The sequence below is a fragment of the Ictidomys tridecemlineatus genome, chromosome 12 (assembly GCF_052094955.1).
Source record: "Ictidomys tridecemlineatus isolate mIctTri1 chromosome 12, mIctTri1.hap1, whole genome shotgun sequence".
Lineage (NCBI taxonomy): Eukaryota > Metazoa > Chordata > Mammalia > Rodentia > Sciuridae > Ictidomys > Ictidomys tridecemlineatus.
This window is the reverse complement of record NC_135488.1, coordinates 44,341,433-44,365,643: the sequence shown is the minus strand read 5'-3', so window position 1 is coordinate 44,365,643 and position 24,211 is coordinate 44,341,433. Positions and strand designations below refer to the sequence as shown.

The 24,211-nt window shown below is 38.6% G+C and overlaps 1 protein-coding gene across 11 annotated transcripts in view; it reads left to right on the top strand.

The window, feature by feature from the left end:
- The window catches only part of Il1r1 (interleukin 1 receptor type 1), a 73,709-nt gene extending 59,398 nt beyond the window's left edge, over positions 1–14,311 (top strand). For all 11 annotated transcript variants that reach the window (XM_078028749.1, XM_078028748.1, XM_078028753.1 and 8 more), the window contains 8 exons: positions 39–228; positions 940–1,108; positions 2,885–2,950; positions 7,125–7,242; positions 7,952–8,103; positions 9,712–9,855; positions 10,496–10,663; positions 11,205–14,311. In XM_078028749.1, coding sequence (XP_077884875.1) covers positions 39–228; positions 940–1,108; positions 2,885–2,950; positions 7,125–7,242; positions 7,952–8,103; positions 9,712–9,855; positions 10,496–10,663; positions 11,205–11,623 — 1,426 coding nt within the window. In that variant the 3' untranslated portion in view covers positions 11,624–14,311. The remainder of the gene's footprint in view (positions 1–38; positions 229–939; positions 1,109–2,884; positions 2,951–7,124; positions 7,243–7,951; positions 8,104–9,711; positions 9,856–10,495; positions 10,664–11,204) is intronic.
- Positions 14,312–24,211: the final 9,900 nt, after the last annotated feature.

Sequence of the window (24,211 nt, the reverse complement as noted above, 5' to 3'; positions counted from 1 at the left end):
TAAATAATTTCTAATTTCCCTATTTCACTTTATTTTAGAAATTCAACTTTCTGCCTTAAAATTAAAATAACTGCCAAGTTTGTGGAAAACGAACCTAACTTGTGTTACAATGGAGAAGCTATATTCACACAGAAATTACGCATTGCCGGAGATGGAAGACTTGTGTGCCCTCATTTGGATTTTTTTAAAGATGAAAATAATGAGTTTCCCACAGTAAAATGGTATAAGGTAATCTTATTTTAAATATGGCATTTTACTTATCTAGTAGATGAAATAGTTTTCTGTGTTGGACACAAAATGAATCTGCAAAGTGTTTTTTCCATTTCTAGATTGTGTTCTTCTGTCGTTGTGAAGATTAATAGGGAATCTAAAAAGAATCATAAGATTGCATTCATTTAATTTGAAGCTTAACTAAAATCTTACTTATCATTGTATTTATTTAATAAGATATAGTTGAAAAAAGTGACAGGATAAATGAAACCTGTTTAAGGACAAGACTGATTATAAAGTGAGGTGTTTAAAAGATAACTATCTATTATAGATTACTCCATGTTTTATTTAAAACTAAGTGGTCCTTAAATAACTTGATAGTTTCTGTAACTGTTAGAAAAGTGGCTTGACTAGCATTTCATATCATATGTTGGCACTTTTAACCTACCTCATCTGGTAGAACTTAATGGGAAATCATCTTTTAGAGGTTAGGAAAAGCAAAATAGTATCAGTGAAGAAAGAGAGCACAGCATTGATAAGAAATTACAGTGTTCACATTCTTTCCTCAAACACGTTTTTCTTGCTTAATTAATTTGCCCTTCACTTGTGTTTGTAGCACAAGACTCCGCCATAAAAAATTTAATGATTTTTGCAAAAAGAAAACTTTTTAGGTATATTGGGAAAAGTGACTAGTTAATTCTCAATGCTTCCTCTCTCCCTCTTGTCTAGGATTGCAAACCTCTGATTCTTGACAACGTGTACTTCGTTGGAGTCACAAATACGCTTCTTGTGATGAATGTGTCAGAGGGCCATAGAGGGAAGTACACTTGCCATGCGTCCTACATGTACTCGGGAAAGCCATATCATGTTACCCGGGCAATAGACTTTATTACTCTAGGTGAGTCATAACTCCAGCCCCAGGCGTTTAGGTCTAGAGAGGCCCAGACACCATGACTTGAACATTACTTTCGTTGTCTGTAGAGGAACTAAATCTAAGAGAAGGTTGATGACTCCACAGAGGTCCCCTGGCTTTAGTTTAGCTTTTTGTTCCTGAATAGGTAATGGAAACATTTTTCATTTTCATTTTAGATGCAGTGATAATTAAACAGAGATGTTATGAGCTTTCCAACTCACCTAGGAGCCTTATTGCTTGACATGGCTAACGATGTTCTTGGGAGAGCTCTGGGGCTCCTCTGGCTGAGAGCCTGCCCTTGAGGAGTCTCTGAGTGTCTTTCAACAAGAATAATTGCCACAGATGAGCCTTGGGACAAGTCACACTCCCAGGACCTCCTCCTGTGCCTTCTGTGTTAGCCCAGTCATGTGCCCTCTCTAAGGCTGTTTCCTCTTTTGTAACATGACGCCACCTCCCAAGGTCATTGGGAAGCTTAGATTTGAGGATGTGCAGCTTGTGCTCCTGTGTCTGAGGCCAAGCGGTGCGAAGGGCAAAACAGGTGTGCAGCTAATTGTGATTGTTCTTAATTTTCTCTGGGCTTTCAGTTCTGTATTGACCGTCTTCCATAGTAAGTTATTTGACAACAAAATGAAGCAAAATGTACTTCTACAGATTACCTAAAAAATGGGCAGGACACTCAGGCTTTCTGTAAATGTTGGCTTGAAGACTAGAACAGTTAATCTAACTGGAAGTTTTGCAAGTTAAAGGGTGTCTATTATGTTGGAATAACAGGTGTAAGTTGAGACTGTCTCAGACAACCCAGAAGATGATCACACAACACACAGCAACATTTTTCTATGATCATTAATTTTTCAAAGATTAATGATATTGAATAACAATTAATCCCCACAAGCGTCACCGAAATCCTAATTTTCAGTGGTCTTTGTATCACAACCACATTTCTGGGTTTTCAACAGCCTTCCTGATTCTTGTGTAGCTCTGATCTCCTTACACAGCAACCAAACCAGGGAGAACTGGCACTAGGAATTTTTAAAAATAGATCCAGTGTGTCTCAAATACTCTTCTGTCTCCTTGTCTGATCCCATTTGTAGAAATAATATAATTTACCCAGATGAGTAGATTTTTCCTCCAGACGCAACCCAATGAGGCTGAATGTTTTTCATTCATAAAACATATTTTTTGAATATGCGTCGTGTGCCAGGAACTGTTTTAAGAATAGATTAGGAAGCCAACCAACAAGCAATAGACATTATTCTGTCCTGCAGTGGATTACTGGAAATTCGAGTTCATCATTTCTGATCATTTTTCTCTTGGCCACAGATCAACTCTGAAAGCCAATTGATCTTACTGTGAAGAAGATTTAGATCAATTTCTGAGGCTCTTGACAACTTTCTGCCTGTTTTAATAAATTGCCCCAAAGTGCTTGGCACCTGTCAATAACCATATGCACCCATAAGCACAGCACTGTTGGTGTTAGCAGTGTTACTAAATACAAGTAGGCCTGGCGCTCTCCTCGCCTGTCCTGATTTGCTCTAAGAGAGCGTTGTCTTGAGTGTATGGGTTGGCAGGGTCCAGTTTGGTGAGGATGCTCAGGTAGCCACAGCCTCTGTGGACTCCCTGCCTCCCCCGTCACCTCCTGTCTCCTGCTGTCTATTCACCGTCTGGCCTGGTGTCATTTAGTGTGTTTTGCCAAGTGTTGTCATTACTTGTGATTCTCATGTATAAGAGATTGAGAAGCCCTGTGGGCGTTTTTTCTTTCAGAGGAAATCAAACCCGACAGTCCTGTGATTGAAAGTCCAGCAAACGGGACCCTGGAAGTGGAGCTGGGTGAGTAGGCCCTCGTCAGATGTGCCAGAACCATTCCTGCGAACTCAGATGAAAAGTGGCATGCACGAGTTATATCCCAAGGTGTCCTTCTGTTTTTGTTTGTTTTTTGATTCTTATGGCAAAAAACCTAGCCACGCCTGGTTTGCACAGCTCTCCTTTCCCATGAAAACCCAGGCAGAGGCGAAGTTCAAGTTAGGAACAAGAACTGTCATCATCCATCTACCTGGCACAGGGTTTATCACCAGAGCTAAGTTTTAGGCAGAAGGGTAAGACTCCAGGTCAAAAAGATGATAGTTATTCAAGAAAAAAATACTTTTGCAAGTTAATGGACCTTTTTTTTTTTTTTACATCAAGAATAAAGCTACATGTGGCTGTGTACATATAGAATTAAATTAAGCCAATTACCTAATTCAGTTAAATTAAAAACTAGTTCCCCCGCCACATTTGCCTTATTTCAAGGCATTAATAATAACCTGTGACTTCTGTTGTTGTAGTCCAGACAAAAAAACAGATTCTTGTCTCAGAGGATCAGTTCTCTTCCTAGGGAAACTGCAGGAAGGCCATGAACAGTTGTTCAAAAATTAGGAGTTTGTAACCTGCAAATTTTGTGCTTTGCCAAGTTTGTCATTCTTAGTGGAAAGTAATAGAAAGGCATTCTTAGATCAACAAAGATGCAGAGATGACAGTACTCTAAATATAGGCAAATAGAATTTGTGTAGTTTTTCCCATCTTTCAAATTTCCTTTAAATTATTCTCCTTCAGGGCCTAACCACCCCGCCCCCATCCTTTTCTCTTTTTAGGAATTTCAGTTCAGTGGCTGCTTTGCTTGTCTGTTAATGTGCTAAGGCCCTTGTAGGGTGACAGAACATACACCTCACATTTTCTTGCTCCCCTCTCCAAGAACTCCTTTTGCTCCGTTGGCCATAGTCATGCTGAGAAAGTATGCCCTAGACCTGTGAAATGGAGAGCGCTGAAGTCCAGATTGCACTGATCCAAAAGTAGCTTCATTGTAGGAGATACTTATTTTAATATATCAGGTTGTATCAGAGGCACATTTTACCCAGTCATAGGATTATTCTGACAGATATAAAACAGCCATTGATAAGATTCATACCAATTCCCAATAAAATGACTTAAAAAATAAGATTTGGGGAGCATTTCCTTAACTTAATAAATATCATCAACGTGAATCAGTGGTTACCAACATTTTTTTTTTTTTGTACCGAGGATTGAACTCAGGATACTTGGCCACTGAACCCCATCCCCAGCCCTATTTTATATTTTATTTAGAGACAGGGTCTCATTGAGTTGCTTAGTGCCTTGCTTTTGCTGAGGCTGGCTTTGAACTCTTGATCCTCCTGCTCAGCCTCCCCAGATGCTGGGATTATAGGCCTGCACCACTGTGCCCAGCGGTTCCCAACACTCTTAATGCAAAGCACTGTAGACATTTTTACTGAAGCCAACAGAAAGACAAAGATGCCTGCCTAATCACCATGATTTAACATAGTTCTAAAGTACCAAAAATGTGATTGAAGAAGAAACCAAGAGATGCTTACTATAGGGGGAAAAAAAAGATTTTTTAAATTATTAATTTGAGATCACATAATCATCTATCTGCAAATCCCAAGAGAATGACTGGGAAAATTTAATTATAATTAATATTTTATTTATTAGACATGATAAAATTACCATTTTAAAATATCAGACTTATTTAGCAATAACAAGCTAGAAAATGTAATGGGAAAAGAGATTCCATTTTAATACCAAATGTCTGTAAAAATATATTTTAAAATGTTTTCCAAATGTGTGATGTTTTTAAGGGAGGAATAAAAACCTCAAAATATAAAGCTCAGAAAAACTGAGAATTTATGATGGGGGTGGGGTCTTCATAGGGGGAAATTGACTCTTAGGAGTGAAAAAAATCTCCATCAACAGATAGACTGTATATCTATTAAAATTTTAGAAGGGATGCCTGGGGCTGTAACTTAGTAGTAGAGCGCTTACCTAGCACTCAGGAGGCTCTGGATTTGATCCCAGTCAGCATCCCCCACTGCAGGGGGAGGGAGAGTGGGAAGGACAGAGATGTAGAGGGACTTAAAAATTTACAAAGAAGGAAACAAATTATATATATATATATAGGCAAAATGAAAACCATATTAAGAAACACTGATTGAGGAAAATTGTAATATAGACAAGTATGTTTTTCCTATATGAGAAACTAGAAATTGTAAATGAAAATTCATTCAGATTTAATGGAGAGATTCATTATGGATTTAATGGAGAAATATTAAAAAAAATGTGAGTGGACTTAAAAATTTTCATATATTCTAAAATTCACTAGGGTGTTAAGATAATATTGGTAAGAAGAAAATACTAAAAAATGATATTAGCCTTTGCTTTAAAACTTCATTAATTAAAAGAATGTGGTAACCTTGGCATGATTGCACCCATTCAGATTAATTGAGAAAGTTCAAACTAAATGAGTATTTATTTTATGATAAAGGCAGCCTTGTGAAATAGTGAGGAGGAAAATTGTTATCAATCATGGGTCTTTCTGGAATGATGACCAGTATTTGGATAAAAACATTAAGTGAAAACTCTCCCTCAAGCTATGGGAAATTGTATTCAAGATAGATCAAAGAATAAAAATAAAACAAGGAAATCTTATATACCTAAAAAAATGTACATGGATATTTTCCTGATTTGTTGGTAGAAAGCACCTTCTTATTTAAAAATATTTATTTATTCAGGCACTGGAGATTAAACCCAGAAGTGCTCTACCACTGAGCTACATCCACAGTCCTTTTTATTTTTTATTTTGAGATGGGGTCTTGCTAAGTTACCCAGTCTGGCCTCAAATTTGTGATCCTCCTGTCTTAGCTTCCCCAGTTGCTAGATTACAGGTGTGTGCCCTCAAGCCTGGCTAGAGAGGACTTTTAGAAAAACTATAGTGAAACCAGATTAAAAAAATTTTTTTTAACTATTTTGACCAAATGAAAAATAAAGAGATCTACATCAAAGAATTCCCATAAGCAATAATAATGTGGAAGCAACCGACTTAGAAAACTACTTAAAACATTTTGTGTGTATTATAAAAAGTTAAAAATCCTCAATGAATACAGAGAACCTGCACATCCATAATATGAACATGAGGTTAAACAATGGTTGGTAGTACAAGTGGACCATGGGGAGAGGAAGGGAAGGAACTTATAATGGGGATGGGGTCTTCATAGGGAATGAGATGGATCAAATTATGTGCACATACAGATACAGTATAATGAATCTCCCTATTACATAAAATTTTAATATACCAGTAAAAATAGTAATAATTTAAAAATGTTTGGTATGCATAAGGAACAGCTCTTAAAAGAATCCACGAAATACTAAGCTCATGAAAAATGTTAATTCACCATGAGTTCAAGAAATGCAGGTGGGCTGGGGGTGTATGTTGCTCAGTGGTAGAGTACTTGCTTAACATGTTAGGGTCTTGGGTTTGATCCTCAGCACCACATAGAGAAGAAAGGCGCGGGGGGGGGGGTGGGAAGGAAAGAAAAACCAAATGCAAATGAAAATTTAACTTAAGTGCATTTATTTTCCTCCTTCTCTCCATTGGTAATGACTAAGCAAGACCACATGTTATCCGGGAGTTTGGGGAGAGCAAGCAAATGGGTGCAGACTCCCTTGAGAGAGGAAGTCTGGCCCTTTCATTCAATTCTACTTCCTTATTTTTATTCAGGGTAATATTTCAGGATATGTACAAACACTGATATATAAACAAGGATATTCTCTGGAATAATAATCAGATTAATTAATGAAAAGTTAGAAACAAATTGTGTTGAGCAATAGGAAATTATTAGAGGCTATTTATAGCATTAAATACTAAGCAGCCACAAAACAGTCTATTTTGGAGGACTAATCGTGGAGTCTGAAATTCCCAGTCCACAATAATTACAAAATAGTGGACAATAAAGTCTCATTTATAAAAATTACTTATGTGCACAGAGAAGATAAGGAATGAGACACAGAGTTATTAATCGTGGGTATCTCTGAGTGGTAAGTTTAAGGCAATTTTCCTCTGTGCTTTTCTAGCATTTAAAATTTTTGTTCCATAGCCATTTGCTAAAATAGATCAAAACCCACTTCATCTGATGATTAATAATATATTGCTTTGCAGGATCCTACGTCCAATTGGTCTGTAATGTCACTGGCCACTTAACTGACCTTGTCTACTGGAAGTGGAATGGGTCACTAATTTCACCTGATGATCCAATCCTGGTGGAAGACTTTGAATTGTGAGTGTGTCAGTCGATGTTATGTTAAAGTCTGTGTCGTATTTTTATATATAACCTTGACAGTTTAGTCTAATATTGAAGATTAGTTGGAAGTTGATGGTTCTTAATCTTTTGCTGCCCATTTTGAGTTTCGTGAAATAAGCTAAACAGATTTGTACATTTAAGGTAAAAATAATACATGTCATTATGTTGTAAACTCTGGACGACGTAGAAGCCTTTCTCTTAAGTTCAGTTATACATGTTGCAACATTCCAAAGAAGCAAGTATCCTGAGTTACTCTTCCTATTGTTTTAAGTAGTTTAGAAAAGACTAATTAAGTGGAGTCAAGAAGCAGATACTCTACTTCCAAGTCTCTATTGGCTTCCCATCATCCCTTCCATGATCACTATCTTCGAAACACTTTATCACCTGCCCCAGATGAGTGTTGTTTAGAGAACAGACTATTCTTGTTTTATGCTTCTCTGTGCCCCATGGATACCAAAATGCTTAGCTTATATTTTTCCTTTTGGAAGCAGGTAATTTTAACTTGATGTCTTTGTTTTGTTACTGAGTCTCACACGGGTATGGCCAGCAGTCTGCTGAGTCAGTGGTTGGTGATTATTTCAGCGGCAGTTTATGTGACAAATAAAGAAATAAACCAGACATGCATCCTTATGTGTAGTTGGTACAATTTATTTACACAATTTTATTTATCCTCTCTCTTGAACAGGGTGAACAGTCCTTCAGCCAATAGAAAAACTATACACATTATAACGCTTAATATTTCAAAAGTCAAAAGTCAATTTTATCTATATCCATTTACCTGTTTGGTCAACAGTAAATCTAATATATACTCAGCATACATACAATTAACCCTTCCAGGTAAACAACAAACTTATTTATTTGAAATGCAATGTTTTGTTGCTTCTGTTCTCATAAAAATCTAAGACCTTGAGTTTCCAATGCTGTTTTCCCCTGCCTGGAACTCTCTTCATCTTCTCTTCAGCTGAGCAACTTCTTCCTCTTTATTTCTCAGCTGAGCTATCTGTTCTTATAGGAAGCTTTTCTGATCTGACTCCTGCCCTTAATCCAGTTCTCTGCCGAAGCAGATGAGTTTAGTATGATTTCAGTGTATGTCTAAATACAAACAACGTGCAAAGGTAAACCAAATTTAAAAGATAACCTTTATAGTAGTTTCAAAAAAATAATCCAATACTTAAGAATAAACATAGCAAAAGCTATTCAAGTCCTCTGTGAAACAATTTAAAAACATATCATTGAGATTTATCAGGGATCAGATAGATGGAGGGATATACCATGTTCATAGATTGAAAGACTCAATGCTATAATGATGTTATTTCTCCCAAAATGAATTTATAGATTAAAAATCATTCCAATCAAAATTTCAGCAGTATTTGCATAAGTTAAGTTAGTGTGTGTGTTATGGTGACAGATGGATTTAGTCTAAAAGTCATATGAAAGTGTAAATGACCAAGAATAATAAAGATGGGGGCTGGGGTTGTGGCTCAGTGATAGAGCACTTGCCTTAGCATGTGTGAGGCACTGAGTTCAATCATCAGCACCACATAAAATAAATAAATAAAATAAAGGTATTGTGTCCATCCACAAATAAAAAAATTGCTATATGCAGAGTTATGTTTTAGATTTAATTATTTAAAAATAAATAATAATAAAGATGATCTTAAATACAAATGACAAACCTGGAGTATTTATACAACAGACATCATGATCTTGTATGAAGTTACATTAAGGAGGACTATAAATGTGAACTATCCACTGGATCAATTGGGACCTTAACTTGGAAAATGCTATATCTTGATTTCTACTTTGTACCAAAATCAATTCCAGATGGATCAAAGATCTAACTTGGAAAAGTAAAATAATATAACTTTTAGATACTCTTTTAGAGGGTTTTCTTATAACCTTAAGATCTCTTTTCTGGGTTCCCACAATGAAGGCACTTTCTTCTTTTAGTTTTTAAATTTTGATTCTTCAGTGTTCACCTCATCTCTCACTCCTCTTCTGTAATCATTGGATGAGTAATTAGAACAAGGCCAGGAGAATGTAGAAATGTGAAAAGACTCCATAAACCTCCTTTTTTTTTTCCCTCCCAGCTTTTGGCTTTTCCAAGTAATAATATTGACTTTGTATTTCACCTTTTATAGGCTGTTGAGTGATTCTCTTTATAAAGCTATAAAATACTCTGTTCTATTTTTTTTTCTGTCATTGTATATTATGCTATTTACCTGGAAACTTCATAGAATGAACCTTAGTGTTAGGTAGTTTCCATGTCACATTTCTTTGCGTAGTATTCATTTTTAGTGATAACAATGAATGAGTTAATACTACCCAAATACAGAGACAATCCCAAATATGCTTTCGCTACAATGAAAATATTTGATTTGTTATGCCCAAATTTTTAATTCTTTTTGGTTCTAATACTTTTTCCCCTCCTCTTTTCTACTGTAGTGCCTGATTTCCAGAAGCTCTTGATTGGAATATTTGTTACTTTAACAATTATAATTACATGCTCTGTTTTCATCTATAAAATCTTCAAGGTTGATATTGTGCTTTGGTACAGGGATTCCTGCTCTGATTTTCTTCCCCCCAAAGGTATAATTTTTGCATTCTTTGAAGTATTTTCTCATTGAAGAGGGCATAGTTAGGAGAGGTAGAAGATGACTAATAGGAATTTTACTGAAGGTTCAAAATGATATGTGGTAGCATGTACAAGAATAGTAGTTATTCTTATGGATAATTCTTGTTTCACAACTGACTAGGCTGAATGCCTTATTACTTTAGTTATTCTTTTAGCATTTATATGATGGGATAAGTAGGTATTGAGAGCATCTGTCAATAAATTCAGTCAGTGACGTGCTTTATGCTGTGTAGGACATACATCACTTCAAAATTCACTTCGAAAAGAAAGAAATGACTAGATTTTCACAAATCAGAGAGACTTGCAAAAAATACTACAATAATATATATATATATAACATATAAAATACTATAATATAAATATATATAATATATAAAATTAAGAATAGATAGAATTCTGGGAGGAGACATTTGGGGAAGAATATAAAAACAAGGAGCTGTGAATATTTCTATACCAAATGTACAAAAATTGGCCAATAAATGCAATATAAGAACAGTTTCGTAGTAAAGCACAATGAATCGGAAACTCCTAAGAGACGAATACTTAAGAAAGTATTGGTTCTGAATGCACTGCATGTCTTCATTTTTCCTTTAGCCTCAGATGGAAAGATCTACGATGCATATATCCTCTACCCAAAGACCTTTGGGGAAGCGTCCACCTCGAACTCAGATATTTTTGTGTTTAAAGTGTTGCCTGAGGTCTTGGAAAAGCAGTTGGGATATAAACTGTTTATTTATGGAAGGGATGATTATGTTGGAGAAGGTATGTATATAATGCAAAAGAATAGACGGTTGACTGTTGTGAAACTAGTTGCTAAATCTGGGACCCGTCTTTCTGGAGGTCTCAACGCAGGTGTACCTATATTACAGTTTTAAGACTCTCTTCAGACATGTATGAAGGTGATTTTCACATTTATTAAATGTATTCACTTCTCCCAGAGTTTATTAGATCAATAATTAATTGATTTTTATTGTTTTGGAAAACACATTGATTCATTAGACCTAGTAGTTAATTTTACGACGGATATTATAACATAGGAGTGGTGTCGATCAAATGATTTAACCAGAAACTTTTAAAATTTTGACTTAAAGTTTTCTGAGTTCTCAGTGAATATTCAAGTTTTGTAGGCCAGTTTATAAGTGAGTATATAAAATGGGAAAGACTTCTCATCTTAAGGAAGGCAAGAAAAAAACCTTTAGGAGCTATAGGGACGGAGTGGGAAGAAACTTGTAAGGTGTTGCTTCCAGAGAAAATGATTATACATAATAATTTGACTGTCTGTGCTGTGCTTCATGTTTTTTAGATGCTATTGAGGTCACTAATGCAAACATCAAGAAAAGCAGAAGACTGATCATCATTTTGGTGACAGACATGTCAGACTTCAGCTGGCTGGGCCATTCATCTGAAGAGCAAATAGTGATATATAATGCTCTCATCCAGGAGGGCATTAAAATTGTCCTGCTTGAGCTGGAAAAAATCCAAGACTATGAGAAAATGCCAGAATCCATTAAATTCATTAAGCAGAAACATGGGGCTATCTGCTGGTCAGGGGACTTCAGAGAGGGACCTCAGTCTCTAAAGACCAGGTTCTGGAAACAGGTCCGGTACCATATGCCAGCCCAGCGGCGATCTCCTTCATCCAAACACCGGTTATTGTCCACGGCCCAGGAGTCAGAGTCTAAGGAGAAGCAACAAAGGGAAGTTCACCTGCCTCTCGGGTAGCATGGAGAAGCTTGGCCAAGAATTTTTTGGGTGCATGCAGTCTTAGGGTGTTGAGCCTCCTGCTGACCTAATCTCTGAGGTCACCTGGAATCGCACAGTTAAGGGAGCAGGACTAGGTGACAATGGCAGGCCAGGGCAACTCAGATTAGAGGGCTTGGGAAAGCCTTTATAAAGGCCCTCTCTGAATGTTGAACTTCGGAGAAGAAGGCACTGAGACAGTGAGTTGGAAGAAGAAAAAAGAAAAAAAAACATGAAAGGAATGTCCATCTAGAGACAATTTTATTAAGTTATCCACAGACTGATGGTGGGGCCTTGGCCATCTCTGGGGACACTGCAGGATCACTGGCCCCGGAGAGTCTCTTTTGGGCAGCACTGCAGATGACGTGTGCCTGACACCGCACAGAGGAAGGTAGATGTCTTCTTGGAGAACTTTCCACGGCTTGCATTTTCCATACACATCCACAATGAGTCGTCACTTTCCAAAGACCAGATTGCATTTTATAGACCTCGAGAGAGGTATCTATCGTTAAAATGAAAAAGGGGCTTCTCCAGGATTCCAAGGCTGTGAAATCCCCTTAGCTTTCCTTAGAAGACAAAGACTCGTGAAAGCAATAGAAGCAGAAACGGACCCACCTCTTCCACCACTCTTGACTCTTTCCTCCCTGGAATGACTGACCTGAACTTCCACATTCCTCTTCACTTTCCTTGGCTCATTGCTCCTTTGGGAAGACAGCTGTGCTGGTCATCCCACCGAGTCTCGCAGCCTGTTTTCAAAGCCGTCCCCTCACCGTCCTGTGATGTGAGTCCCAGGTTAGCCTCCTGGGCCTCTGCACCGGCTCGGGCGCCTCCATGTTTGCTGAATTTTCTCCTCCCCTCACCAGAAGTCCTTCTTGCGTTTTCTCCAGCTGACCAGCTCTCCAGAGTCAGAGTTGACTTCAGCACTCTGGTTCCTGGGAGCCTTCCCCTAAGACACTGCCACCCTTACAACTCCGTCTGTCCCTCCAATCAGTTAGCTAGTGCTGCCTGTTGCTGGTCCCCTTACAAAGTGGCTCCCCTCGCTGGAATCTGTGCTGAGGAGAGACCATATGTCTCTCTCTGTCCCTTGCTACCTTCCATAAGCAATTTGCACATGAGAAATACATTTGTATAGTGCTTTATTTTTTTTTAATGTTTTTGGGTAATTATACCTAATTTTTGCAATTATTCTAATTTTATGTGGAGAGAAAATGACTCTTTTTAAAATTACTCTTTTAATTCTATTGGATCTGGAACTTGAACCTGTATTTTCCCAGCTTCTAGTCCAATGTTTGAATGTTTGATTTCAAGTCATTAACTGTTCACCCATCACGGATTGCTTTATAGGAGACTACTGAGTCCAGGAGTGTTTTTACATCACAAACAAATCTGATAATTTTCAGTGTTGGAATTTATAAAAATTATGTTTCGGTTTTTATGTACAATATTTTTATTTCCATATGTTCTTTCCTTAAAGGTCAGCATTTCTCAGCCAATTAAAAATGAAAGCAAAGAATGGGTTTGTTTTTTTTTTTTTTTTTGCACAGAAAAAAATGTTTCAAAATTTGCTCACAGTTCTTACGATAATTAGAGCAACTCTGGAAAAATCACAAAGCCAAGTTCACGTGACACACACATGGTTTTCAAAGTTGAATGAACAAGGGCAGTTCTTCTTTTTTTCATATTTTTTGATTACCTAATTATTATGGGTGAAGACAAACACTTATTTCGAAGGATATTTTTCCCCTGAAGCAGTCAGAGCTAGACAAAACCAGAGTTTAATATTTTGACTCTTCCTTTTCTACCTGTACTCTCCTGGGTCTGATCCATAGCACTGAATAATAGTACTGCTTGGGAACTGATGTTTTAAAAGAATTGGGCTCAGTTTCTTTGGCTGCACATAGAGAGCAGGATGTCTCATGAGGTAGAGAGGTGTCAGGACTCCCAAGGTCTGCTAGATACTTTAGAAGTTCTGCTGATGATTTTTATCTAGCATATATCGTGCCAAGGAAGCAAGCCAGTTCTGAAATGTAGAATTAGCTAAGGGGTGAGGGTGGGGACAAAATTGGCCATAAAGCAGGGGGTGAGGGTGGAGACAGCCAAGAATTACAAGTAGCTTAGTACTTAGACTTTAGACAGGAACAAGAATCTCCAACAGGAACGCACAGTGTCAGTCCCCAACTCTCCCGGGAGGATCCCAGAGGATGAAGCCACATTCCTAATCCCTGTGACCTGCCCTTGGATTGTTGTCTTCTCTACCAAACAATTTTAAAAGCTCTTCTTTTCATACTTCCCCCATTAGTTAAATCTTACTGCACTTTTCAATGGTATGCTTTTAAGTCAGTCTAAGTGCTGAAGAAAAGTTTGTAAATGCAACAAAATATTTAATTACCAGTGGTTAAAACTGATTTAGCAGAACCCATATTTTCCCTCCCCTTTCTTTTTAATTTTACTTGCAATAAAAGCCAAGGTATTGAGCCATTTTTAATGACATTTTTGATAAATTATGTTTGTGCTGGTTAATGAAGGGTTTTATTTTTTTGTAAATTGTATAATTCTGCAGCAGATGCCAAGTATTTTTATATCGTAAAACACCAAGTTTGTGAACAGTGTGCATCATTGATCAATAGACTGTACTTGTTTTCCAATAAAATTGTTAAACTTTGTACTGAATATCATTGAAAATCTGTTTCTCTGACTGCCCTTTCCGCAGCGTACCTGCACACTCCCAGGCCTGATGTAGAGTGAGCACACCTTCTTCAGAGAGGCCTTCTTGGGGTGGTGGGCCACGAGAAGGGGAATGGAGTTCAGAGGTCGCTGGCCATACATTGAGCCCTGACCTCTGCTGCATTGTGTAGCCTCATTTGTACTCAGTTTGCTTACTTCTAAAGTAGATTAAAATATGAGTCTTATTATTAAACTTTTGCTTATCCAAAAATTGATAACGGCAACATTTGTATGAACGTTTTAACATTTTACACAGGGTCTCTATTTATATTCTTTGACTCAGGAGTTGGACAAAATTGCCTAGCTAGGTGTCCAAAATGCATGTGCTGAAGCTTATAAACTCTGGTGATTAGAGCTCATTCACATCTGGTCAGGACCTCCCGGTTCTTAAACTTCCCCGCACTCCCAATGAGCAGTTGGTTCTGTCAGTACCTGGAGGAAATGGAAGGTGCCAGGTGGACCTAGAGTCTCTGACTCCACTGGAAAAGCTACCTCCATCTACCTGGTGTGAAGCCTTAGATAAACTATTTGAACCCTGTTTCTTTGCCTATAAAATGGTTATGATTCCTAATTCATAGAGTTGCGTAAGGATTGAAAGATGAAGTGGATTACAAGAAGCACAGTGCCTAGCATAAAGTAGGACCTTAGGAAATGGTGGGGTTTTTTTTTTAGTAGCTATTCTATGAACTAACTTGGTTCTCTTGAGTCCTATTAGAAAGGATTTATAAACAAGATGTGGCAGTGGACCCTAAGAGGTACTAAAAATAAGGACAAAGGACACATTAAATTATTTTGCAACACTGAGATCTGGAGCCCTGCCCAGACCACAGCCCCAAATGTGAAAGGATATTTAGTGGTCTAAATAAAAACAGATTTAACACACTTCCGAGTGACATTTCAATAAATCCCTCAATAAAAATCAACAATGCAGAAACTTATAAAAATTGAGGAAGCAGATATCTGGTAAGTTTGCCTATCCTGAATTTCTCACCAATATAATCCAGAGAGCTTTCCATCATTGTTTGTTCTTTAACCGGTTAATGTTTTTTCGCAAATTTTTAGGAAAAAACTAACAATCATTTAAAGAGTCATATTTCCCCCTTTCTTTATCAGATAATTTTTTTGTGAGTAAATGGAAAATAGCTTTTGGTGGGGGGGTGGGCGGTGAGGCGCTAGGGGAAATCTAGAATTCATTCATTCTTTTTTTTAAAAAAATTATTACTTTAATATTAAATTATTTTATGATATCAGCACAGGGCATAATCATTACAGATAAATTATAAAATAATAACAATAGTGAAAATATCCATAACCCCATGCACTGACACATCCATTGCTAATTCGATGGTGTTCACCTTTCCAGAGTATTTTTTTATATTAAAATTTAAATTTTTTTTCTAATCAGTTAAACATGACAGCAGAATGCATTTCGTTTCACTGCACACAAGTGGAGCACAGCTCTTCATTTCTCTGGTTGTACATGATGTAGAATCACACCATTTGTGATTAAACTGGGTACCCAGGGTAATGCTGTCCATCTCATTCCACCATTACCTACCCCTATGCCCCCTCCCCACTTCTCCTCCATTTCCACAATCCAGAGTTCCTCCATTCTTCCCGCGCCCCTCCCCACCATTATGGATCAGCATCCACTTCTCAGAGAGAACATTCGGCCTTTGGGGTTTGGGGATTGGCTTACTCCACTTAGCAGGATATTCTCCAACTCTCTCCATTTACCTGCAAAAGCTATGATTTTATTCTCTTTCTGAATTATTCCTTGAAAGGAATCCCATCTGATGAAAGAGACATGAATTATCAATTCCTGAATTGTCTCAATTTTGAAACTAGGGCCAAGCACCTAATTGTGTAACACGGAGTGTGGATGTCAGGTGAGGGTTCTTTGTCTCACGAATTTGAAAGAATGAAATCCAGGGACACAAGGGGGAGAGCAAAGTAAAGGGATTTATCAGAGTAATAGAAGAAAGAAAGAAAGAAGGAAGGAAGGAAGGAAGGAAGGAAGGAAGGAAGGAAGGAAGGAAGGAAGGAAAGAAAGAAAGAAAGGAAAGCAAGCAGAGCTCCTGAAGAGGGAGGGGTCCCAAGAGGAGGATACCAAGGAGTGTCTGTTGTCTGGGGAGTTTTAAAGGCATACCTGGTGGCCGAGCGCAGGGGATTGGTGGGAACTATTTTGATGAGGAATGCCAGCTTGGACCTACCAAGCTCTTTAGGCTCTGGGTTCAATGAGCCAATCAGAAGTGCACAATCTTAATACCTTATTTACACAATTAAGAGGATGGGTCCAATCTTGTGTTTGGGGATGTCTTTTGGAGAAGAGAGAGTGCTACAGAAAAGGGTAGATTTGTTGATTAGCTTTTGCTAGGGGTAGGAATCGCTAAGAAAGAGATATTATGGTTGAAGCTGCTAGGAACAGTAGCAGGTGTTACGGAGCCTTTGCAGTTGGAGCTGTCAGGGGCAGCAAGTAACAGGATGTCCTCCGGACCTGACGTCTCCTTGCAAAATGGCGTGATGTTCTCTTCCCCTCCTCCCATCCTGAGACCCTTCTCCTGTCATCCTATAGGAGGTCTACCTTCCCGCCTCATTCCCTCAATTGCTTTGAATCCAGTTTTTTCATCTGTAAAAGTGTACTTCCTGTTTTAGAAGGTGTTACTATGTAGAAAATCTCCATCCAGTACCTGGGATAGAATCTCAAAATATATTTCCTTAATTTTACCATTGAATGAGTACAGATAAAATGAAAAGTTCTTCTTTTACTAAAATAAAATAAAACAAATGCACCACTACAATAGCAAGAATTCATAAAATAAAAAAGAGTGCACTTAAAAATGTACCTGGGGGAAACACATGAAAGGGAATTTTATGGGATGTAATAACATTTATTTTATAAACAAAGTATGAAAGCCCGTGCCCGTGTGTGTGTGTGTGTGTGTGTGTGTGTGTGTGTGTGCGTGCGTGCGTGTGTGTGAACATTATGGAGAGTAAGAATTACAGAAAATAGGTGGTTATGAGTAAAGCCCAAACTTGCTCATCTTAATACGTGTTGCTCGGGGTTCTCCTGAGTTGGGTTGGCTGATTCAGGTACATAAATCCTGTATGTTTACTTTAAATCTGCACCCCAGTCTCTAACTCAGCAGTCTCTAAAATTTGCAGCCGTTAGACCAGTTGAACCGGTATCTCCTGAATCTGGGCTCTTGTGATCCTGTTGACTTCTCTGGTGCTGTGCTTAACCAATTGGGAAGTTAATTTAATCACAAAGGGAAAGTCTTTGAAGTTTATCTGTCTTAGAACTTTTTTTTTGCGGGGGTGGGGGGAGTGGGGGGTGGGGGTGGTGGGGTGAGGGTGGTGGGGGTGGGGGGGAGTAGGGGGTGTGGGGGGGTGGGGGGTGGGATTGAACTCAGGGGCACTCAACCACTGAGCCACATCCCCAGGTCTATTTGTATTTTATTTAGAGACAAGGTTTCACTGAATTGCTTAGTGCCTCTCTTTGCCGAGGCTGGCTTTGAGCTTGCTATCCTCCTGCCTCAGTCTCCCGAGCCTCTGGGATTACAGGAGTACACTACCACGCCTGCTTTGTCTTAGAACATTTGACTTGGAAGGGAGCCTAAGTGGGTTTTGCTTCCGGGTCTGGGAAGGGCTTCACTGATAACCATTCCCATGGTGTTCACTGGTTTTTTCTTAATTTAACCGTCCTGGGCATAGATTCCTCAGACTTTGTTAGTGAGAGGGCATTGCATGTTTCCCAGCTCCTGTGGAATCCACTTCTCTTTTGCCTGTGTGGTTCATTCTGCCTGCCCACAGCTCCACTTTCTCTCCTCAGCCATCTTGTTTGGATATCCTATTATTTTGAGCCAGCCCTGGATTCTCATTTGCCTAAGGCTATGGATGGAGACCATCGTTTTTGCTTGTTTCTTTGTTTTGTCCACACTTTTCATTGTTAAATGATAACCCTCATTCTATTTACTTGTTTCTGAATTCTTGTGTTTCTTAAAACCAGACCCCATGACCTTCCCCAAATTCCAAGGGGGAAACATGTTTGCTCTCAAGCTTACATTTAATCCCTTTATTAGTGCTAACCATGTGCCAAACCAAAGGGTGAAGAGAAAAGTTGTTATTATAAAAGATCTTAAATCCCTGACCAAAGTATTTTGGACATATCCTTTGGAGTAGGTGTGTGGGCACTATTGGAGGCTATTGGTTAGGAGAATGTCCGGCACAGAGAAGCAAGTTCACTGGGAACTGTTGTGAGTTCAGAGGCAATAAAAGATGCAGGAGAGGAAGTCTGTCAGGAACTTGGTGTGGTAACTCCTCTGTGAGCTGATTGTATTAGATTAATATTTTATTTATGGAATTAGGTACGACGATCTCTGTTTTATCTGTCTCCTTTTGCTAGCTATTGTATTTGTGAGATTCATTTATTGTTGTCTGTGTTAGCCCGTTTCTCATGCCCGGAGACTATCCCATTGTGTGACTCTACACATCTGTTTTATCCCTTCTATTAATCATGGACATTTGAGTACTTTCTTGTTTCTGACTCTCTTGAATACTGAGGCTAAGAACATGCTGGCAACTACCTCTTTTGGTGACCATCTGTAGGGGTTCTCATTTGGGGTAGCCCCCCCAAGTGGATTTGCTAAATTAGCTTCAGCCGAGTTTACCACATGGTTTTCCTGAGTGGTTGTGCCCATTCATGCTCAGCCAGTTGTTCCACATCCTCACCAACACTTGGGGTCCTCAATCTTTCTAATTTTAGCCATTTTGGTGGGGTCTAGTGGTAACAATAACATTTAAAAATGTACAGATTAATCTTTTTCTGCTTTAAATCTCCTAATAGCTTTTAATTTTACTTAGAATAAAACCCCAATTTCTTTTTTATGTTGGCTACCCGCCTCTGTATTATCTAGCATCTGTCTATATCCATGACTACATTTTTGGTCCCCCACCACCCATTTGCTGTAAGCTGGTCATACTGGTTCAGTTCTCTCTTATTTGGAAATTCCCAAACTCTTTTTCCTCCTTTAGTGATTTTGTACTGGTTCTTCCTTCTATGGGGACAGCTCTTCCCCCAGATACCTACTTGGTGGCTGCTTGTCTTTGCTCCCATCTGATATCTTACATGGTTCTCATCGGTCTAAAATCATCTTTTCAAACTTTCTTCATGACTAGACAAAGGAATGATTTGCAGCTCCAAGAGAGCTCTTCTCCAGCTGTTTCCAGCACTTAGCACATCATCTGGCACACAATGGGAACTGTACTCAGCTCTGAGGAGTCAGTGGATGTGTGGGAGGGTGGGGTTAGGCTCAGGCCTGCAGCAAACCAGCTGCTTTAGCACCATCCTTGCATCTCCCACTGCGTCTTCTATCTCTGGAAGTTCATTTCATTCCAATAATAAAAGTCTACCATGAAATTGCTGCTATGTTTACCCAATTTCAGAGACAGGACATATGAAAATGGAAGGACTTTGGTGGGGCCCCAAACGTTGGATTTTGGGCCATTTGATCAGTGCTTGTGAACAAAGTTCTACTACGTGCTTACTAGGAAACTGTAGTTGCAAATTATATCCAATGGAAAATCATCAGATGTTTAGTCAGAACAAATAAAAGGCACTATGCATCAGGTAAAATGTAATTTTATATGAAATATTTACTAAAAATATCTTCTGAATATGCATCATGTGCTGGACTGAGGATTAAATATGTTTGAAGGTAAAAGTCAGCCAATCAGAATCCCTCAACACCTCCAACACACACAGATGACCTGCTTTTGCTAGCTTTTAAAAGGAGAGAATGAATCTCTAGAGGGAGTTGATTTGAATTATAAACACATAAATCCATAGAAAATGTCAGTTACTCACCTAGTGAATGGTGCTTTTAAAGGACTGGCTAAGAATATTCAGACTGCCGAAATGGGAAAGAATGAGATAAGTGGAGTTGGGGGCACCAGGATAAAATATCAATGCCTGTCAAACATCTCTTTCTTGTCTGACGGGGCTTGATGAGATCTTACAATGATCAAAGTGGAGATAAGGGGTGTTGCTGGGAGAATGCGGTGAGACATATGTGCATCCCTGTGAAGGCAAACGCATGAGATTTTAGAGGTAGAATTGAATGGGTTCCCTGCAGAGAGGTGATATGAAGGCATGCAGACAAGTGGGTTAAGGGAGGAACATGAAAGGGATTTCACATGGAGGACATAATATGAATGGTTGATAACATAAGCAAAGATGTTCCTCTTTCCTAGTAATTAGGAAGTGGAAAAAAATCACAAGATAGGTTTTATACCACCAGACTGGCAAAACTTGCAATATTTACTATTGGGACATTACCAAATGTTGTCAAGAATATGAAGAAATGAAACTCTTCTTCTCTAAAGAATACGACTGTGGAAAAAACGAGGAATTTGTTAACGTAGTTGAAGATGCCTCTGTTCAACTGTCATGAAAGGGAGTCTGAGAAGGTCCAGAGTGGGCACCGCAGATGGGTCCTTGACATACATTGCAGACAAGACTTCAAGATGCGTAGAGGCACAAGCAGTGATTTATTCAGGAAAGCAAGGAGTACACATTCAAGGGAGATTGTGGGTGACCTTGAGAGTGACATGCACGTTTAGGGTCTAAGGTTTTTTGTTGTTGTTGTTGAACCCAGGGGCACTTAACCACTGAGTCATATCCCCAGCCCTTTTTTATTTTTTATTTTAGACAGGGTCTCGCTGAGTTGCTTAGGGCCTCACTGAGTTGCTGAGGCTGACTTTGAACTTGCGATCCTCCTGCCTCCGCCTCTGAAGCTTCTGGGGTTACAGGCATGCATTACCACACCAGGCATGGGCTCCTCTTTTTAAAGGAAACCTTGTGAAGGGGAAGCATGGGGAAGTACTTGGAGATGACACCCTTCTGGTGATCATAAGATGGTTTATGGTAGTCTGGTGACTCTCAGGATATTTAAGTTAATGTCTCCTCTACCAGATCAACAGGTAGGTAATATTTGGAATGTACCCTGTATTATAGATTTCTTAAAATACTGTATCTGTTTTTTTTTCACATCTTTCATACATGTATTTTGTATAATGATGACCCTCTCCTTCCTGTATCTTATTTTGAGGTAGGATAGAAGACATAAAAATAGGTAGAAAGGAGACATGAGGGTCAATACAGGAGTAACCACTATTTAAACTCCAGATCTGACAGTTACTTTTACATATCTTGATTACAAACATCATAATTAAATCAATCATTAGACTTTTCCACAGGTCCACTAATGCAGCACTGTTTTCACAAAGCAGAACATGTAGAAAACAAAGAAGAAAAAGACCCCCCTCCTACTAATGATCAACACATCAGTAAATGACCCCCATCCTGATAACGTCATGTCAGGAAATGATCCCTTCTGTCCTGGTAATTGTCAGCACACCCAGATACCAACACAAAGGAGAACGAGAAGCACACTATTAGCTCTTGTCCCTTAATATTGATCTTATGTGTATTAATATGCTCAGCTGAGATGGAGCTGGCCTGTTCCTCTCTGATGCCCACACTCTATCCCGTCTCTCAGAGTGTGCATGCCTTTCTTCCCCTCCATGTATTTAATCTGTGCTTCACTTTGACCTGTCCTGAAGCGCCTCTGATGTCCTTACGATGATGTCAGGGATACTCACACCCTGGGTTTGAGGTCCACCTCTCAGACTCAGGGTGTGAGTATTAAGACCTTTGTCCTGGTGAAAACTTAACTTGATCTATTTTAAAAACATATGCGCTAGTACATTACATGGGCTGATTAACAGTGCACAGGGCAATTTTTATTAATGAGTGGAATTAAGAATCTTTAAGATTCGTAGATTTTTTTTCAGACATTTGGGAGTAACAAGTCTGGGAGAAAAAGTGATCTGGCAGCGAAGGGGGCTGGAATGAGAAACTTTAACACAGGGTTCACAGATGAAAGTTACAGCTTCCTTTTGTCTCCTTTCTTACAACATTTCTTTTATCCTACCTCACGCTGATCCTGCAATTGCACTCAAATACAGACACAAGAATTGTCACAGCCGCACACCTGTAAAGCAAAATATAAATCTGGAACAAACTGTCCAAAGGAGATGGACGTATAAATTGGGACATATTCATACAATAGGATATTCTACTGCTTAAGGAGCATGCATGTGCATGTGCGCACACACACACTCACACACACATACACAGGAATGATAAGCACCAAGTCTGGATAGTTAGTTTGGGGAGTGGGAGGAATATACACAGGAAACTAGATGAGTATTGATTGTAAGCTGGACCTTGCTAACGTCACTTATGACTTGTTTTTGAATTCTGTAGCCCTTAAATATCACATGATCTACATTTCAGGAGAAAATTTTAATATTGAAAAATAGAATGGAAGATGGAGTGATTGAATCCAGGAAGTTTTAGCATAAAGCAACTTTTCTCAAGTGCGTTACAAAGCAAAACTAAACTTGCCCACCTGGAGCCTTTGTAAAAGAAATTTCATTTGAATTTCTCTCTTCCCCTTTCTCATTGGCAAACCATGCTATCCAGCTTCAGGGCAACTGAAAACCTGTAATAAATGTTACAGTTTCTTCTTTTTTTTAATTAAAAAAATTTAACTAGCATGTATTCATTGTACATATGAATGGTGTTCAGCGTGATATTTCAATACAAATACAGCATGAGTTGATCAAATCCAGGTTCCTTCATCTACCTCATTCTCAACCCACTAGTTATTACTCTACATTCAAGTTTATTTATTTATTTTTTTAATTCCACCTATGAGAGGGAACATGCACTACTAGTTTTTGTGTGTCTGGTTTGTTTCACTTAACATATTGTTGTTTTTCGTTGTAGAGTTTACAATCCCCAAATCAGTTCTGTCTTCAAAAACCAAACAATTCATTCTCCATGTATCAGAAAATGCACGTGACCATCCGTCAGTAAGGTCCAGTGAGAACCAGTCACCACGGGAGGGTTCACTGTCCTAACCTCACAAACTTTGTGGCATCTACTTTAAATGGAATAGGTGTACACGCCAGTCCTCACATCCCAGAAACAAGATAGGACACAAGTGCATTTATTCAGGAGGTACAAATGGAAAAGGAGCATAAATAAAGAGATTCGGAAATAATCTGCAACACTGCTCATGGCAATAGTTCTGTCACTAGAGAAAAAAATATCACTGGAAGAGAGTCCCAAGGGAGCTCCTCAGAGTGGAAAACTTGACTCGGGACAAGCAGGGTCCTTGACATACAACAGAAAAAAATTTCGGCACATGTTGGCAGAGACAGAAGACTTTTGTTTTTGTTTGTTTGTTTGTTTAAAGCAAAGAATAGACATTCAAAGGAGAATGTGGGACATCTGGAGATTTGAGAGGCACGTTTTTGTCTTCCTGACTCTTCTTTTAAAGGACACTCCACAAGGGGTAATATGGGAAGGTATAAGAGGATGACATTAGTCTAGTGATCTTAAGACATTTTCTAGTCTTCTGCACATTCTGAGGAGCCTTAGTTTGAAATGGGGTCTCCATGATCCAATCCAGTAAATAACATTGAAAAGTCCCCTAAATTGCAGGGTTTTTTTTTTTTTTTTAAATATGCCTGTATGTCTCTTTAACAGTACACAGGATAGAGTTTCAGATTTCCCAGATATCTGAGAACGACAGTCCTGAGAAAGTGAATGATTTTGGGGAATGGCAGGCCTGGAAAATATGTTAAAATTATATTTTCTTTATGTCTCCTTTCTATCTAATTTTATTTCTTCTATCCTGCCTCAGTTCTCTATGCGAATTACATTATTTATAGTCACATCTTTGTTTTGCTTAGGGTGAAGACAAACCCTGAAGA